Genomic DNA, 18594 nt, shown 5'->3' on the forward strand with positions numbered 1-18594 from the left:
CTCATATCTATCGTACATTTTAAGTAACGAAATATTGTCTTTATACCAGTCCAAATGGCATTGCGTTGGCGCAGGCCTACATCTAGCCAACAAGTTCTTAACAAATGAGGTGTCTGGTCTTGTATTGTGTTAAGTACAATAATGAGCCTATTGCACTTAGGTAAGACATTTCTGCCAATTAACATGTCTTCATCATCATCTCTGGGACAAAACATATCCCTCTTAGGGTCAAGACTACGGACGACCATGGGAGTGCATCTTTGACTTTATCAAAATGCAAAGCATTTATTGACAAAGTATACAAGTTCTAAATCTAGACAAAACCGTGTTCTCCCAAGGTCCTTCATCTCAAACTCGGATCTCAGGTGTTCAGCGGTTTCCCTTAACTCTCAAGAGTCCCAATTATGTTTATCAACATAAACCGTGACAATTGCTAATCTAGAACTTGTCATGAAAACGCAGGGGCATAGTTCATCATATCCCTTCCTAATCAAGTAGTCACTTTAGTGAGCGTTTCACCCTCATTGCAAACACGCTCCTTGGTCAAGAGCCACTTGATTTTGGTAAATGAAGTACACAAGACCCTTCATTATATTCCGTATCTAGATCCCCATAGAGATACGTAGTGACCACATTCTTAAGCTGCATGTTCAGTTATTCGGAAACTACCAAACTGACAAGGTAGTGGAGTGCAATGACATCAATTACGAGAGAATATGTCTTCTCGTAGTCGATTCCAGGGCATTTTGTGAGAAGCCTTGCACCATAAGGCGAGATTATCATCTCTTTTTCTCATCACACTATCTAAAGAAGACCTATTAATGTCAACAGGTTTTCTGTTAGGAGATGTTGGCATCTCAGGCCCGAAATCCTTCCTCTTCGTTAGTGAATCCAATTCAACCTGGATCGCATCTTTCCATTTAGGCCAATTTTCTCTACCTTGGCATTCTTCAACGAAGTAAGGTTCGATGTCATTGGTCTCAATAATTCCACGTCTTCATGTACACTAGTGTAGTTCGTAGAGATCTCTATATTCTCATGAATTGGTTCTAACATTGAGGCGTCCCCCAACGATGTCTCTTGGATATAACCACAATCCAGAATATTCTTATGAGATGGATTTTGAGTTTCAAGGATCAATAGATCAAGTTGTGCCAAACTCGCTCTCTTCGTATGGTGAGAATCCATCGAACCTATGATTCTCCTACTCTCTCTAGCGGAACCCATGGCCTATGACGCTATTATGCCACCTTTGTGGTGTCACCATACCACCATCCATGGTAGGGTATCGTACCCCTCTCCACTGTGTGGCACCATGTCCTCTTATGGGGACATAATCCTTGCAGACATGTTTGCAGCAGGTATATGTGATCTCATCACTTTTAAGGGATCAAGATGAGACATAGTGGGGACAGACCACGACAATTCCTGTTGAACATTGACGTTCTAATCTCCCCCTAACGACGGGAAGACTATCTTATCAAATTGACAATTCACAAATCCAGCGAAAAAGAGATCGCCTGTCAAGGGTTCTACATAGCGGACTTATAGTTGGAGACTTATGTCCAACACAAATATATATATATATATATATATACATATATATATGCATTCGTTGTAATAACTCATGTTGATGAACTGTGGCAGCGCAATTGGCACATAAACCGCACACTTAAATATGCATAAGTACGAGATATTAGACTCGAACCCAGTCACTAGCTGTAACGCAAATAAAAGTTGAGTGGCTGCTATGAGTCGTAGATGAATTAGCATAGCTGCATGCGATATTGCATAACCCAAGCGGAAATATTGGTGAGCATTACCAAAGTCCGGACTACCATCGTAGTCTTTTAATGGTGACTTTTCCGCGAGAGCAATTGGGTGTATACATGGGAATATGATTCTTGATATCAATACCCAATGATATGCAATAGTCATCGAAAATTTTCGATGTAAACTCTCTAGCATTATCAAGTCAAATTGACTGAATGGGATGATCTAGGTAGTGAGCCCGTAGCCATATGTTCTGGGCTAGGAGTTCATCATAAGCAACATTACTAGTGGATGATAGAGTGACATGTGACCAGCGTATCCGCACATTAACCAACACCATAAAATATCTAAGCAGTCCGCAAGTTGGTTGAATCGATCCACAAAATCCTCTTGGATTCTATGTAAGAATGAAATTATTTCTTTAGTGTCCTTTGCATAGGATGGTCTTGATCTTAAAAAAACAGGCTTTACAGAACGAAAGATTGGCCTTATAATCAACCAATTAAGGTTTTGTTTGAGCCACAATGTCACAATTTACTTTCAGAAGTAGAGAGAGGAGCCAAGTCTCCATACATGGCGTCAAAGCCATGGTTTTGCCGCAGGGGGATCACAGCGCCGGCATTGGCCAGCTAGTGGTGCATGGCAGCGGTGCAATGCTCTCTTTGAATCGACTTTTGATTCTCACTTCTCTTCATTCTGAAGAAGAGATGTCCGTGTGAAGTCTTTAGTATCATGGATCATCATATCATGACCTGGGTGTCCCAAACGGTCGTGCCAAAGTCTATATGTGTCATAATCCCATAAGTCATCTCTCATGACATGGTTGGATTCAATGACTTGAATAGTGGTTGCATACAACCTACTAGAGCGACACATAAGTTTCTCTAATACTCGTTTATGTCCGTAGTTAGTAGAGGTGATGCAAAGGAACTCTAGTCAATTCTCACAATGTGTTTTCACATGAAAACCATTGGCTTTTATATCTTTCAAATAAAGTTCGAATTAAGGTATGTCCAAGACATTAAGTAACAGAATCGACAATTTATTAATAGCCAATGATTACATCAAAGTTTCTTAACCAAAGTCTAATCCAAAATAAAAATCAAACTTAGATAAATCGTATTCACTCAATCCGTTTGGTAACTCCAATCAAATATGACCAGGGAAGTAGAGAGAGATGTCGGTGGAGCGAGGCTCTCTTAAGTACCACTAATCTCAATCACTTTCCCAGACATCATACTTCATTGGATGCGCCACTTGAGAAAGATTTAATACAAAATTGTCATTTATTGATTAAGGCATAATTGCCATTACAAAATTCTTGGAAAAATAAAAAACTATTCGCAATAAAAATCTGCGGCATTTTGTCTTTATCGTCAGATTTAAAGTCTTTTTGAACTCAATGTCTTGATCACCATGATGTGGCTACCTTGTTAGGTACATTGCAAATTCGGGTCCATTGATCAGACGTTCCATATCAGAAATAGACACCATAAAGAGGATTCTCCCTTGATTGAGGCGCATTGGCGCAATTTGCATGGTCCCTAGAACCGGTGGCGTTGGAAAGTGATGACCATGGCCAACGTTGGCTGCATGGTTTCCAACCCTTCTTCCCTCAAAATCACAGCTCCTACTGTTGCGTGATTGTCGCCTTGGGCGATTACCTTCTCTAGCATTTTGATCGTATGGATCATAACGTCGATGGCGACTTTCTCTAGCCATGGGACGATGCTCTTGATGGCCATCTTGAGGCCTATCAATTTCTCTGTTCATAGCTTTAACAAGTTGTTGAAAACTTGTGATCCGTCTTGCATTTACATGAGTCCGGAATAATTCTGAGGACCTCATAGCATAGACAGGGAAGGTATTGAGGGTTTTCTCAATCAATTGGTCTTCTGTGATTGTCTTTCCACAGAGATGCATCATTGATCTGATGTGAAGAGCTTCCGAATTAAATTGCATGACCGTGTCAAATTCAGAGAAGCAAAGATCATTCCATTCTACTTCTATATTCGGAAGGATGGAGTCACAAACATTGCCATAACGTTCACGAAGCGCTTGCCAAAGCTTTATGGCGCTATCCTCATTTACGAACTCAAACTGGAGGTCACTATTCATGTGACGTTTCATGAAGGCAAGTGCCCTGGAATTATCTTTCTTAGTTTGAGGATCTGGAGCTGTTTCTATAGGACAAAGCTCTTGGATTGTATGCAAAAATCCCGGGCAGTAAGATGGATCTCAATGTCAATGGCCCAGTTTAAATACCCTTTGCCTGCATAATCCAATGGAACAAAATCAAGTTTGTTCGTGTTTGACATCTTGAAAAGGGTGAAATAAGAACCAATGAATTTCGGAGATAAACTTGCACGAAAACTAAAATAATAAGATTTTCGAGCTATGCTACCAAGAAATCAATTTCCAAGAATATTTGGATTAGACCGAAACAATGATGTTTAATAGGGTCACAATTTGATGCTTGCAAATGCTCTTAGTCCAAATATTATGAACACTCTTAGTTCATTGATTACGAACACTCTTAGTTCGAATATTATGAACACTCTTAGTTCATTGATTACAAACGCTCTTAGTTCGTTTAGCATGAATCCCCACAATTCTGCTTACTAAATAATCTAACCCATGTTCGTATATGGCAAATCCTGCAGCAAATAAAGAAATTTACAAGACAAGAAAGAATGAACTTTAATCTTTAAAACTTACTTGTTGAAATTAGGAGCAGATTCGGTTCTGAACAGCTCCCATTTCGAATGGTGTACAGGTCTCAAAATGATTCCAATGGGGCTAAAATTTGGAGGATAGATAGAAGAGACAGAGACTAACGACTTTGATGAAGGAAGGATTTTGATCTGAGGTCTCGATCAAGACGTTTTAGGGCGTGAAAACAGGCTGATTTGCACAGGAACGAGCGTGCTGCTATGCTGCAGGGGCAGCAGGAGTGTGATGATGCTACAGGGGCAGGCACACGGGTGCGCAAGGGCTGCAGGAGCAGCGTACGGTATGGCTAGCAAGGGCTAGGAGCTTACGGTAGCTTTTGGTGAAAGAAATTTCGGGTGTTAGAGTTTGCGATAGCTTTTTGGGTTTTAGGGCTAGGGTTAGGGCTCATGCTGATAACGTATTGTAGTAAATATGATTTGCAGAGAGATTGATGAGAGAATTGTGTGTTCTATTATTGATAATAGGAGCCCTTTATATAGAGATTTACAAAGTACATAATCTTGTCATACAAGGAAATAGAATCCGAATATAATTAGGAAATCTAGAACATTCTCTCCTATTACAACTCTAGAACTAAACCCTAGTTTGAAGAGGCAGACTAGAATACAACATCCTTCAACAAAAAGCAACATGATCATGAGAATAAGTACACTGCAATTGGAATTTAGCATATAGAAAGAACGCTAGTGGAAGAAGATGCTAGCATTTCTTTTGAACTTACGTAGCTTATAAACTTTCGAGTATTTATCATAATCTTCATAAACTCATTCAATTATGTCATTTTAAGCTTTCAATTGATGTAGTGTATTCATGACGCGCTTCAATAAGAGCTTCAAAAAGAGGTATGTCTTACCTTAATGCTGCAGCCTGCAGGTATGGAAAAGACTGTTAATTAGTGCCCAAGCTAACTCAAATTGCTAAACTTCAATTTCTTACGGAGGAAAACCCCACAAATTGCTAATTATGGGGCTACCTCCATGCCCTAATTAAAAGCAGACAATGCAGAGAAAAGAGGCGCCACCAACCCTTTCCCATCAGCTTCCCACCAAAAGGGTATTTGGTAAGAATTAAAAAGGAAAAGAGGAAAGCAAAACCAATTTGCTTAGGAAGCACAATGCTCTTTTGCTTGGCCATGCACCATTTGTAGAAAATTTCATTGGCCTCTAGTGCTATGGTGGGTATGAAATAATGCATTTGCTCATCATTACTTCAATCAAAAGGAGGCTATCTCTGTTCCTCCATTATATATCCTTCTGTCCTTGGTCATATTTCACTCCCAAAACTCACCACTCTTTTGAAACCAAATCATGGCGTCTTGACAATCTGTCTCCACGAACTTGGCCATGCAAATTCCCATGCAAGATTAATATGATTAAAAGGGGAAATCCCTATTTGAATGGTTGGTTAATTTCTTTTTAGAGGTTGATTGATTTAAGTTTAATTTCAGAAATTAAAGTATAAGAGGTCAAATAATTGATATTCGTGAATATATACGTTTCAAAACATATATGTGATGCTCGATACAAGCTCAAAATATTGAAGTAATATATCAAGTAAAAATTTTGGATTTGCAAGGTGGGTAATTTTAAAACCTATGAGAGTTTGAAAACTTTTATCAATTAATTTAATAATGTTTACAATAATGAACAATATATACAAAAGGGATGATTATACAGTAGTCATTACTACTCTATTTTATCCAAGGAAGCAATCCCACTGCTCCTTGGATGTTGATTCAGTAGCTTTCGAATTGGACTGAAAAAGTTACAAGCGACCAAAGTTGGATTCGCATTGTTCTCTGAGTTTTATAAGAACTACATAATGATTAGAAAGATATAAAATGCATTTCCCAGAAAAGAATGTTCCCAAAGGGTTCTTGGTTCATCATTCCAAGAATATCAACTTTGATCAAAGCTCTCCCGTAACGCTCTTTATTTAATTATTGCATGCATCCATTAATCTAGAGGATTAATCAACCATTAAGCTAATAAGTAATTAAGTTCATGGCCCTTAATTAGAAGGAGATGACTTCTGATTAGCTCTTAATTACAGTGACACACGTACCTCTTCCTTTTCATCTTGATGTTGACTAGCTAGAAGCCTTAGAACAAGTCATGAACAAGGGCCTAGATATATAAAGCAAACATTAATATATATATATATATATATATTGTACTGTGTCTTGCTCATCAATAATTCCAGGTTTAATTCTTTGTCTCCAGAGCTCGATGACGAGTCGTAGTAGGCATTTATATGTAAAAAACACCACTTTGGTTCTTGGTGTTGTATTGTGGCATCACTGTAGTATGAAGATTGCTTTAGTCCGTATGATGGAAAAGCTAGGGCTGCCCCATTCATATATCGATATATGCCATTTTGTTCCTTCCTGTTTTTTGTTTTTTTGGGAGTCAGCTATTATGTTGTCAAACAAATTTCTTGTGTTAGTATGATCTTTATTGTTCTTCAATATTGGTCATTTTCTTTTCAAGGTGGTAAGGTCATGTCAACCTCTCCTGTTTGTATCTTAGTTCTCAATTTCTTTTAATGTTAACGAAAAATAAAATAAAAAAGTAAATATACGTTGTTTTCTTATGAGCTTAAGTTTTTTAACTTATTGATTTTATTTTTAAATTAATTATTATTCATACGGTAGGACATATGTCAACTAAAAATTTCATGATTAGTGGATCAGGGGTCGCACTATATGAGTTTGTTCTAGTTCATTTGAAAATTAATATTTGTTATATTTTGAAGCACTGGAGTGGTGAATGCCGACTTAGAGAAATAAATCTATTTAGTTTCTTTTGTAGTAACTCTTCAAACTAAAAAAAAAAAAAAGCCTTGAAATGATCAGAATCCAATGATATTTAGGATGAGATTTCTCTTGGACCGTCATAGAAAAATGTCCCGAAATTTTGTTTCTTCTTCCAAGAAAAAGAATTCATTGAAAATGGAATCTCCCCCCATCTGTGTATAGCTAGCTCACGGAGAAAAATGCATTGACCTTGTGAACAATGTGAAAGTTTTCCAAGAAAAAGATCAGAGGGTACTTGAAGGCCAAGCCAAGCCAACCCAGTCAGTCAAAGCTAGTCTGCTCAAGACGGCGTCGTTAGAGCATTGTGTTACACTCCAAGGCCATATATTGGTTGCATATACATCAAATCTAATACTTGATACCCTGCAAATCTTGTAGTAGCCTACCCTATCTTAGCTATGGAGCAGTGTTAGTAGTACAAGTAGGTCCAGTACTACTACAGAAGCAAAGCAAAGCAGAGCAGAGGCAGCAGCCTACTGTTATCTTATACTGTGATGAAGTGACTGGAGGGACAGTTTGTCTTGCCCGTGAAACCTGAAAATTCAAAAGCCTGAGAAACCATTTAAACGAGAACCCAGTACCATTAATAATGCTTCACCCACTAAACCAATTAGTCAATAAATTCTGAAAAAAAAAAAAAGAATTACGTACTGGTTTTGGTTGTGACTTGTGACCTGTGACCTGTGACCTGTGACTAGTGAGTAACTGCTGGGTTTTTCTAGGCACCAGTATTGAATCTGCAGTGTTTACCCACATGAGAAAATGAGGTCTCAATCCCTCTGATAGAAGAAAAAAGAAATAATAATACCAAAAAAACAAAAGCAAAAATTAAAGGTAAAAAGAAAAGGACTTTCTCACATCACAGAGATGCCTATAGAATGAGGGAGCGATACCCAGCATTGCTTGCCTGGAACAACTCATTCTTTTTGTTAGTTTAAAGGAACTTGTATTGTTCTCTTTAAATATATATCTTTTCAGAGAGAGAAGCTAGCATAGATTCAGTTGCAGGAGTTGGGATTTGTTTTGGATGAGTATTAGACTTGGACCAATCAGTACTTCTGCAGCTAGCAAACAAAAAAACCCAGTTTCAAACATAGAGAGAGAAGGGAGAGGAGAGAGCAAGCAAAGCAAGCAAAACCAGTAGTACCAAAACAATGCAAGGAAATGTTGAGAGTATTATGATTAGCTTATATGTACCCCAATGATTGAGTGAGTGTCTCAACCCCAACAATATCTCTGCTTCTACTCAAAACCTTGAGAGACCATGAAATCCATGAGTAATGATAACACCAACAGTAGCAATAACTGGTTGGATTTTTCTCTCTCCCCTAACATGAAAATGGATGTTCCTCATCCTCCTTCAGACCCTCACCACCAAATTTCTCAGTCCTCTTCTCCTTCTATTCCAAATGCTTTTTTCAACTCCCCACCTCACTTTAACTATGGAATATACTATGGAGTTGATCAAGGAGATCACACTGGCTTGTACTCTGCTTTGCCCATGATGCCAATAAAGTCTGATGGTTCTCTTTGCATAATGGAAGCTCTCAACAGGTCTCATCATCCTCAAGGTTAGCTCAAATCAAACTTCTAGCTACTTCCACTTCTACATTGTCTTAATTTCTTTGTAGGTTTTGGTAAAGTTCTTGACTTTTTTTATATTTTATATCAAGGAATGGGAACTAGTAGTTCAAGTTCAACTCCAAAACTAGAGGACTTCTTTGGTGGTGCAACCATGGGGACCCATAACCACTATGACAACAATGACAGAGAAGCTCTAAGCTTAGACAGCATGTTTTACCAACAAATCCCAACCCATCATCATCACCATGAGCCAAACAACAACAGCCAAAACTTGCTCAACCAAGAACATGAGTCCCAACAGCAACATTTCTCGTCCTACTACTCTGGCCTAAAAACCCATGAAATGATGTTTGAGGATCATCAGAAGCAGCAAGCCCAGATTGAGCATTACAACAATGTCCAAAACCCAAGTATGGGGTCACTTAATCACAGCATTTCTGATATGAAGAACTGGGTTCCCAGAAATTTCTCAGCTAATAATAATCAAGGGGTGTTGGAGCAGAACATGATTGGGTGCATGGGTGACAATGGTGCCGAATCTGCAGGGTCTATTGGGTCAATGCCTTACGGGGATTTACAGTGTTTGAGCTTGTCAATGAGCCCTGGCTCTCAATCAAGCTGTGTTACTGGTTCACAGCAAATCTCACCCACTTTGACTACTAATACGGATTGTGTAGTCGCCATGGATTCTTCCAAGAAAAGAGGGCCTGAAAAAGTGGAGCAAAAGCAAATTGTTCATAGGAAGTCTCTGGATACATTTGGGCAGAGAACTTCTCAGTATAGAGGAGTCACAAGGTTAGTCCTTCACTGTTTTTTACACTATTCAAGTACGAAGCTCTTAATTAGCAAACTCGGTTTTCTCTGTTTCTTCAGTGTTCTGATTTTGATTTATGGATTTTGATAAGCAGGCATAGATGGACTGGTAGATATGAAGCTCATTTATGGGACAACAGTTGCAAGAAAGAAGGTCAGAGCAGGAAAGGAAGACAAGGTTGGTGGAGCAATCCAGCTATATTCAAATTCAAAATGATGTTTTAGTTTGAATGAATGTGCATTTTTCTTGGTCTCATTTTGCTTTTTGACCAGCCCATTACTATATGTTACTGATTTTTTGCCTGATTGTTTGGGGTTTTACTTGCTTGGCTGTGGATGCCAATCAAATGATGAATCTTAGTTTACCTGGGTAAGCCATTTATTTTCAATCTGGTTAATCATTTTAAAACTGTCCTACAATATTGTTATTTTTATCTAATCATTCCAAGATTTATATTTGTTAGGAGGTTATGATATGGAACAAAAAGCTGCAAGAGCCTATGATCTAGCAGCTCTTAAGTATTGGGGACCATCTACTCACATCAATTTCCCAGTAATAATTCTGTTCTCTTTTGAATTATTCTCAATCCGTTAACAGGACTAGGCCTATATATCTTTGTTTGGTTACTTAATACAACTGTGATGCTGATTTGGCAGTTGGAAAATTACCAAAAAGAGCTCGAGGAAATGAAGAACATGAGTAGACAAGAATATGTTGCTCACTTAAGAAGGTAAATGTGAAAGTGAAATATTTCCTTTTGTTGATGCTGACTAACTGATTAGTGGAGTAATGGTGTGTATTTCTAGTTTAACTTATAATAAATATATTCCACAGGAAAAGCAGTGGATTCTCAAGGGGGGCATCAATGTACAGAGGAGTGACAAGGTCTTAAAAGCTACTCATATGAAATTTTAAATGTCTCAAAGAAAACATAATAAATCTCTAAAATCTCTAACTGTGTTTATCTGTGTAGCAGACATCATCAACATGGAAGATGGCAAGCTCGGATTGGAAGGGTTGCTGGGAATAAGGATCTTTACCTTGGGACATTCAGTGAGTCACTTTAGAACTTGACTTTATAAAAGACTGAAAACCATGTCATTATTACTATTACATTGTAGCCAATAAATTGAAGTGTGTGGTTTATGAGGGTAAAAGCGATTCTTTGAGGTGCTCTCATCTCTCTGTAATGTTTGTACCCTTTATTGGTCAATGTGTCTTGGAACTAAGGTTAATTTACATTTACTGCCCACTTTTCCCGAGTTTTTACTCCAAATGCTAAATAGTTATCTTTAATCTGTAATTTTAGGCACACAAGAGGAAGCTGCTGAGGCTTATGACATTGCGGCCATAAAATTTCGAGGACTGAATGCTGTGACCAACTTTGACATAACAAGGTACGATGTGGATCGAATCATGGCAAGCAATACCCTTCTTGCTGGAGACAATGCCAAGCGAAACAAGGTGCTGCCTCGACCAAGTGAGGAGGCTACTAACCAAATCAGCAATGGTGAACAAAGCATTACTGTCGCAGTTAAGGACACCAATGAAGTTGAGGAATGGAAAATGATGCAGCTCTTTCAGTCTTCCCAGCAAGTAGTTGATCATCAAAATGTGATTCAAGCAGATCATCGAGCAGAAGAATCCGCAACAATGGGGACTACTACTCACTTGTCTAACACCTCTTCGTTGGTGACAAGCTTGAGCAGCTCAAGAGAAGGCAGCCCTGACAAGTCAAGCCAACCAAGTTTCTTTGGAATGCCTCCAACTGCTTCTAAGTTCTTCTCAAGTTCCGGTACTAATAATACGGTCAGTTCTTGGATCCCAGCAGTCCAATCCAGGCCAGGTCTATCCCTCCCTCACATGCCGATTTTTGCTGCCTGGACTGATGCTTGATCGGCTAGTAGGAGTTTCAAGAGTTCATGTAGTTTTTAATGATGGTCTTGAAGACCTTTTGTGAACAATGTGAAAGAAAACTCCACTAATCAATGTTTAATTTTAGCCTATCTTGTCTAATCAAAATCTTGAAAGAAATTTGAGGAAGGGAACGAAAGCATTGAAGAGGATAAGATTTTGAAGCTAATTTATGATTTTTATTTGGTATGGCATTCATAATTTGCTACCAGCTTTATTGCTTTGTGTAAGTACAGGACCAGCTCAGTTTCTGTTTTTCATGCTTTAGGTTTTGACACCATCATTACTTGATCTCCTTTTTGCCTGAGCTTTCTTCAAAGGTAACAGAGATGAGAGATTCCTTGCTCATAATTCAAAGAAAAGAGGGTTGAAGGTGGAATAGGATTTCCAAGATCAAAACTTTAGGGGTCTGTTAATGATTACAATGGACAATACGGGGAGTTTGTCTGGTATTCTGGAATTGATCAAATTCCCTCTTGTTGGAAAACCTTAAAGTTGTTTCTTTCTAATCCCACTCACACTTGTGCACTGTGAAACCTAATCATGCCGGCATAAAAAGCAATCCCATGTCCTATTGTTGGCTACCACAACAATGAATCCCAAATATCTTCACACGTACGTGTGGTGGTAGAAGTTGTCACTTCGTGTGAATAATGAGTTATCATTCACCATAATCATACCATCCTTTTCTGATAGCTAGGTTCACATTTGAAGAGGTTACTTTGGTTTGAAGTAATGGCAAAACGGTAGAACTGGATTTGCTTGCATTGAATAACATGCTTATTTGTGATAACTCTATGTTAGATGATCACTTTATCAATGTACTACAAGATAAATCATCTGTCACTTGAATTGGGTAACATAATATATATGACACATACACAATTTTTTTTTTTTTTAGTAAAAAGTATCAATTGTATTCATGACGAGATAAATAAGAGTACAAAATAGGTAGTATACACAACGTGACAACGGCAGTAGAAGTATACTCCATCCTCTAGATAGTGTCTAAACAAAAGTTAAAACCCACTAACTAGGTCCGCTGCCTGAAACTAATACAAACGGAGAAAGTTGGCTCCACAAACCAACACAAAATAGCTAAAGATGGAGCCTCAACCAAACGGTCGACCTTGCAAAGCAAAAGAAAATGGTGGCGAAGACAATAAAAGTGGCCTCGTTAAAATCTTACTCCATAGACAACTTATATATAAATTTAGAGTAATAATCTCAAAACTCTTCAAAAAATGAGTGAAGATGCCAAAAATCTTATTTGTATAGCAATACGCAACATTACTGATACTACTGAATCGAGATACAAATCCATAGCTCTCTAGATTGCAGCTATAGTCATTGTTGTTAGCATCAAAGCAATCATTAATCTTTCTATTTTTCTTGCGAGATAGATTAAAACTTTTGCCTGAAAAAGAACAGGAAACAAATTAAGAATATAGTGATTAGGGTAGATTGTTGCTGTTTAAGAGTCATTTCAATTCAATATCAGTGGATTACGTACATGTGAATTTCACGTCGGTGAGTTGGATGACTATGAACTTGTGAAAGGATCTTAAACAACTAAAGTAAGATCTTAACGACCCATAATAAGGGCACGCCTATTTTGACATGAAAAAGAAAACTGCTTTATTTCTTGTGCAGAAAACTGGAAAAAGGTAAACTCTCCTTGTGAAATTAATGATACGATCATTTGGATTGTGATCGATGGCTTTTGATCTAGGGGAAGCATCTTAGTTCATATATTCTTAAAGGGTAAAAGGGAGTAGGAGTGCTCGAGAAAAGTGGGCTCAAAATCAATATCAGCAAGAGAAAGAAACAAGTACAGAGAAAAGAACAGGCATGCATGAGAACGAAGAGGAAAAATAAACAGATAGATACAGCTAGCTGATCTAAAACAAATAGGGAAAAAGAACATAAAGAGAGAATAGCATGCAGGGTCAAAAGGAATGAAATGAACAACTGGCCGGACGTGGAAATTAAAGATTGCAAAAGTGGAGGAATAATTGTAGTCCTTATTTACAGAAAGGTGTACGGCAATGGAGGAGCGTCTTTGGAATTCTTTTTCATGGTTTTTTATACGTGACAAAATGACTTGAAATGAAAATTGGCTCCTAGTACTAGACCAAGTGAAAATCACTTGAAGTGAAAATTTGACCAAGTAAAAATGATATTTTTTTTTTTTTCAAAACCAAAAGGCAACCAAAACATATGTAAGATTAAACAAAGCCGATTGAATCGAAGATTAAGACGCACAACAAGTGTCCGATTGCGGGTAGGGTATGGGTCTCGGGAACTCTTTTGGTCTTCCATTTTTTATTTTGAGGCTTTGGGAGGAACTTAAGAGGATTCTCATCTTTCAGAGTTGCTTCACCCTCATCAAACTAGGAACACAAATGACTTATCTCAACCCACGGCCAAAGGGTTTCTCATTTTCCAATCACCCCAACAGAATTTAGCTTGATGAACACTAGATTCTACCAAAGCAGAATCCATATTATTAGTGCGAATCAAAGGGTCATTGCGCTCTCCAACTGTCTCTTGCTCATATGCAACAACTCTTGCCTTGCTGCATTTGAGTAAGAATCTAAAAACTAGAAAAATGAGATTACTATACTATAAATTACATGGCATGATAGTTAGAAACTTTTGAAAAACGAGTTCAAACTAGGATATATCAAGGGTGAGTTTTAGCTTTTACTTTTCCGATCGATATAGCTGAAAATAATGGCTTTATATATTAACGTACGCCTGGTTGCAAACATGGAAAGTTTCGTGTGTCTTGGTGATGCTCAAAGTGTAATATGAACAAAAGTTTTGGTCATCAACAAAATCTCATTGAAAAGTTTTCTTAGATATCAAGTTTCGCATTGGAAATTTAAGCTTTTCAACCTAATCGACGTAGACCATTGCTAATTGGTATTTAAGATGCTAAATATTTTACGTGTTAAGCATCCGATCATATCGAGAGCATGATTTACTAAACCAACTTAAGTTGTGTATTCGACTTGCTAGGTGTTTAAGTATGAGATAATTCGAGAGAGATTGTAGAGAGAATTGTAATCATATTATTGAGAATAGAAGCCCTATATATAGGGATTACAAAGTACATGTTCTAATGTTACAAGGAATACTAATCCGAGTAGGATTATGAATTCTAGAACCTTCTCTCCTATTACTACTCCTAGTTTGATTAGGCACACAAGACTCGATTTTCCTTCAACACTCCCCCTTGTGCCGCTCAAATTTGGTGGTGACGCTTCATCCGTTGCCTCGTTAAAAACCTTGCTCGAGTGAAAAACCCTGTGGGACAAAAATACGCTCGAGGAGGAGAAAAAGAGTACAACACGTCCTCTACTCTTTGAGATTGAACATGTAGACATCATAACTCCCCCTGATGTCGATATCTCCCCCTGATTGCTACAATCATGGGAGTTCGGATAACTTTCTCAATCTGATGCTCTTCACATGTTTCTCGAAGGTGGATTTACGTAACGACTTAGTGAATAAGTCCGCTACATTATCCTCTGATCGGATTTGATTCACTTCAATCTTTAGAAGCAATTGTTGTTGCTGATTATAAAAGAACTTAGGCGATATGTGCTTGGTGTTGTCGCCCTTGATGAAACCTAACTTCATTTGTTTAATACAAGCTGCATTATTCTCATAAATGCATGTAGGTTCATCCGTGGTAGACTTCAAACTACAACTTCCTTGAATATGTCTAATTACAGACCTTAGCCATATGCATTCACATACAACTTCATGTAGAGTAATAATCCATTGATTAAACATATCCATTGATTAAACATTCAAAAACAATTCATTCCATCATCACCCCAACATTAACATACTAACCCTACCTAAACATAAAGCCCAAAAACATCAAGGCCAGAAACATATTGTACTAGTCCATTTCCTTGTCTTCATCAACTTCCGAACTCTATACCTTTCCTTCCTCTTCCTTCTCAGCAACAATATATCCAAAGTAGAACCCGACACCAAACTGACTAGTCATGCTAACATCAGCTCCAGCAGCCTAAACTTCCATGAATTCCTTGGTGCTAGACCTTGCAATGGCACCAAGGTTATTGACCAAATCTGAAAACACGAATAGAGCAAACTCATTAAGTACCATATATAACATTGATTTCAATATTGCAATACAGAAAAAGGGCAACTAAATGGTACATCATTTTGCTTCCTTGTACTCTTTCTTTTTAGTGTCATTTGTCTTTGACTGTACACTGAAGAAGGCTCTGAAACCTCATAAAAGCTGGTACCTAACTTGACAAAACACAGAATTTACTCACTAATTAAGCTCTTAAACCATATTCAATGGTGTATCAGGTTTAAAATTTGAACAAAGGCAATAATGTATCAAGTGAAGTGTTCTGAACAAGCAAGTTTAAGAACCATACAGATCTAATGCCCATCTCCTCTTCTCTTTCACTTTTACGAGTTTGAATCAAAGGGTTATAGGGCTCTGCCTTTTGGCTGAAGTTGAAAGCTGATATCAGAAATTTCTGTGACTGACTTCTGACTTTGGAAATTCATAACTAATTCCAGAAAATTCCGTTTTGGGTGATTCTAGTTCTAAATAACTCTTTAAGATGTCTACTAAAACACTTTAGAAGAAGCCAACCTCAAATTCCCAATAGATCAGTACAGTTTGACAAAAGAAAGTGACTGGGTCGAAATTTCAGAAATATGAAAATGGCTAAAATCCCTTTCTTTGGTGAAATAGATGCTTACTTTCAATAGAATGTCTTCATATGTTAGACAAGTACTTGAATAGATGATCAATAGGTTATATTACTAAATTAGATTTCAAACATACGAAGGTACAGTTTAACTTACTGGCTTCTCTAGCTCTTCAATGCTAAACAACGACAAGGAAAGAAAACTAGATCAGTCCATATTGGTTTCATAAATGACAGAACATAGCCTCTGAACCCTCAGTGATCCATATTCTTTTGCACGAGAACAGCCTGCAAGAATAAGCAAGTTATACGTGAGAGAAAAAAAAAAAAAAAAAAAGGATGTGATACTCATTGTTTGTTGGATGAGATTAGTTCACATTGAAGCTAAAACTCTACATATAAGCATAAACATGCAAACCAAAAGATAGACCAATGATTAATATATAGTCTACTAAAACGCAGCTAAACATCATCAATGTAGGGTTGCCATCCCATGTAGCTAGAAAAGGTTCATATTGATGGGTAATATCATTGACTAACCAAAACTGAGCGCAAGTCAAAACACAACATACCAAAATTATCAGATCATACCAAACTGAGCAAATCATTAACTAACCAAAACTGATGCAATTTCATAATCTTGTATTGCGAGTATTGGTATCAAATACATAATTTCATCTTCAACAGTATTCATTGGCATTTCAAAATTAAACAGATACACAAGTAAAATATCGAAGCTTTCTGAATGATTACTGAAAATTGAAAGCAATTGAGACTTAATCTTCCAATCCTAATTAAAAGAAACATTAAGCCAAATATTCCCGTTTCTCAACAACTAAACAAAGATTGAGCTCAACCCCGATTCGAAGCAAAACAAAACAAAAAAAAATGCTATTTCAATTTGAACCTAAGAGAATGAAAGGCGGTGGCGAGAATCTACCTCTTTGAATAAGTTGCGATGAACCTGAAGCCAACTCCAGCTCCAAACCCTGAAAGTTCAACATCAAACAACTTTGTAATTGGCTCTATCAGAAAACCAGCAATGCGGAACAAAACAAAACTCACCTGAAGCTCTTGGAGAATAGAAGACTGGAAGAGACCGACATTGGCGAGAGGACCACTCATACTCTCAATGTAGACGGTCCCACCACTCAAAACTGAGAACTCCTCCTCCTCACCACCAAAGCCATTAGCGTCTTCCACATAGTGTTCCATCAATCTAATCAAACAAAGATTTGATCTTTAGTTACAAGAACCGAAACAGTCCACAACTTTAAACAAAGCAGAAGAAATACAAGCATTCCAATCAACAAATTGATATATCAGACACCCAACAACAGAAAGAAATCCATTGTTTCACACCACAATTTTACCATCGGCGACTTGGAAGGGGTCGCAGAGAGAGCGAGATTGGTGATGTACGAGACAGCTGGTGGACCTACGCGAGACAGTTTCCGATCCTTGCATCGCGAGACAGCTTATCAGTTCTTGATCTTGGGGAGGAGGAGGAGGAGGAGGAGGAGGAGAGAGGAAGAAGAAGAAGGAGAGAGAGAGAGAGAGAGAGAAATGGAGGCCGAAACCCTAACCTTAGCCGTGCCGAAGCTCTGCAATCGAGAACCGTAATTCGCTCGATCAAAGTCGCTTTTCTTCTCTCTCGGCTTAAACTGTCGTCCGCCATTCGCTCGACCACCGCGACGCTACCACGGTACTGTAACTCGCTCAACTCGCTTTCTCCGATTTTCGATCCGTTTCTGTAATTGATGACCGGAGTTGATGGTTTTGTGATTCAGGAGAAGGAGAAGGCGCTAAGGAGACAGATCGAAGATCTAAAAATAGAGGTAGTGAGGGAGCATCTGAGGAGCAAGAGGATCAGGCTCTGTGGATTGATGGAGCTCTTTCTTGAGGTTGCGGTACTCTTCGTTCTTTGCGGTTTCTTGTTCACGATCAATAAATGGGTGGTTTCTTGAAGGTCTGGCGTTTGTGTGTGTGTGTGTGTGTGAGAGAGAGAGAGAGAGAGAGAGAGAGAGAGGTGGGGAGCTGGGCCTCCGAGAGAAAAGAGAGAGATGTTGAATCTGAACGTCTATTTTTTCTTTCCCAAATTAAAAAATTAGTTTTGTGAAAAGCCAACGGTTTAAATTTTGGTAAAAAAAAATGGGCGGGCAAAGTTGAAAGAGGAAGTCAATAAATTTGAGTTTTGGCCAAGTGTGGAACTCAGACAACATAAATTTATAGTCATTGTCTGAAATACA

At 38.1% G+C, this 18594-nt stretch overlaps 2 protein-coding genes across 6 annotated transcripts; one reads left to right on the forward strand and one right to left on the reverse strand.

Annotated features, from left to right (window-relative positions):
- Positions 1 to 8211: 8211 nt before the first annotated feature.
- Positions 8212 to 11754, forward strand: LOC112185801 (AP2-like ethylene-responsive transcription factor ANT). Its single transcript, XM_024324113.2, has 9 exons — positions 8212 to 8892; positions 8995 to 9700; positions 9814 to 9896; positions 10080 to 10088; positions 10183 to 10271; positions 10376 to 10449; positions 10554 to 10604; positions 10696 to 10772; positions 11029 to 11754. Exons 1-9 carry the CDS (start codon positions 8586 to 8588, stop codon positions 11613 to 11615), a joined length of 1983 nt encoding a protein of 660 aa, XP_024179881.1. The 5' UTR covers positions 8212 to 8585; the 3' UTR covers positions 11616 to 11754.
- A 3677-nt stretch (positions 11755 to 15431) lies between these two features.
- On the reverse strand, positions 15432 to 18367 carry LOC121051763. 5 transcript variants are annotated; one of them, XR_005806852.1, is made up of 6 exons: positions 17932 to 18367; positions 17719 to 17783; positions 17411 to 17564; positions 17286 to 17334; positions 16503 to 16633; positions 15443 to 15925 (listed from the first exon to the last, which is right to left on the reverse strand). XR_005806852.1 is itself a non-coding variant. In XM_040515010.1 (5 exons), the coding sequence occupies exons 1-4, from the start codon at positions 18021 to 18023 to the stop codon at positions 16554 to 16556; spliced, it is 375 nt and encodes a 124-aa protein (XP_040370944.1). In that variant the 5' UTR covers positions 18024 to 18367; the 3' UTR covers positions 15432 to 15712; positions 16503 to 16553. The 5 variants fall into 5 exon arrangements, 3 of the variants coding, with proteins under 3 accessions (XP_040370944.1, XP_040370943.1, XP_040370942.1); XR_005806853.1 differs by having other exon boundaries at positions 17708 to 17783; XM_040515010.1 differs by lacking the exon at positions 17719 to 17783 and having other exon boundaries at positions 15432 to 15712.
- Positions 18368 to 18594: the final 227 nt, after the last annotated feature.

This window comes from Rosa chinensis, chromosome 2, assembly GCF_002994745.2.
Source record: "Rosa chinensis cultivar Old Blush chromosome 2, RchiOBHm-V2, whole genome shotgun sequence".
Lineage (NCBI taxonomy): Eukaryota > Viridiplantae > Streptophyta > Magnoliopsida > Rosales > Rosaceae > Rosa > Rosa chinensis.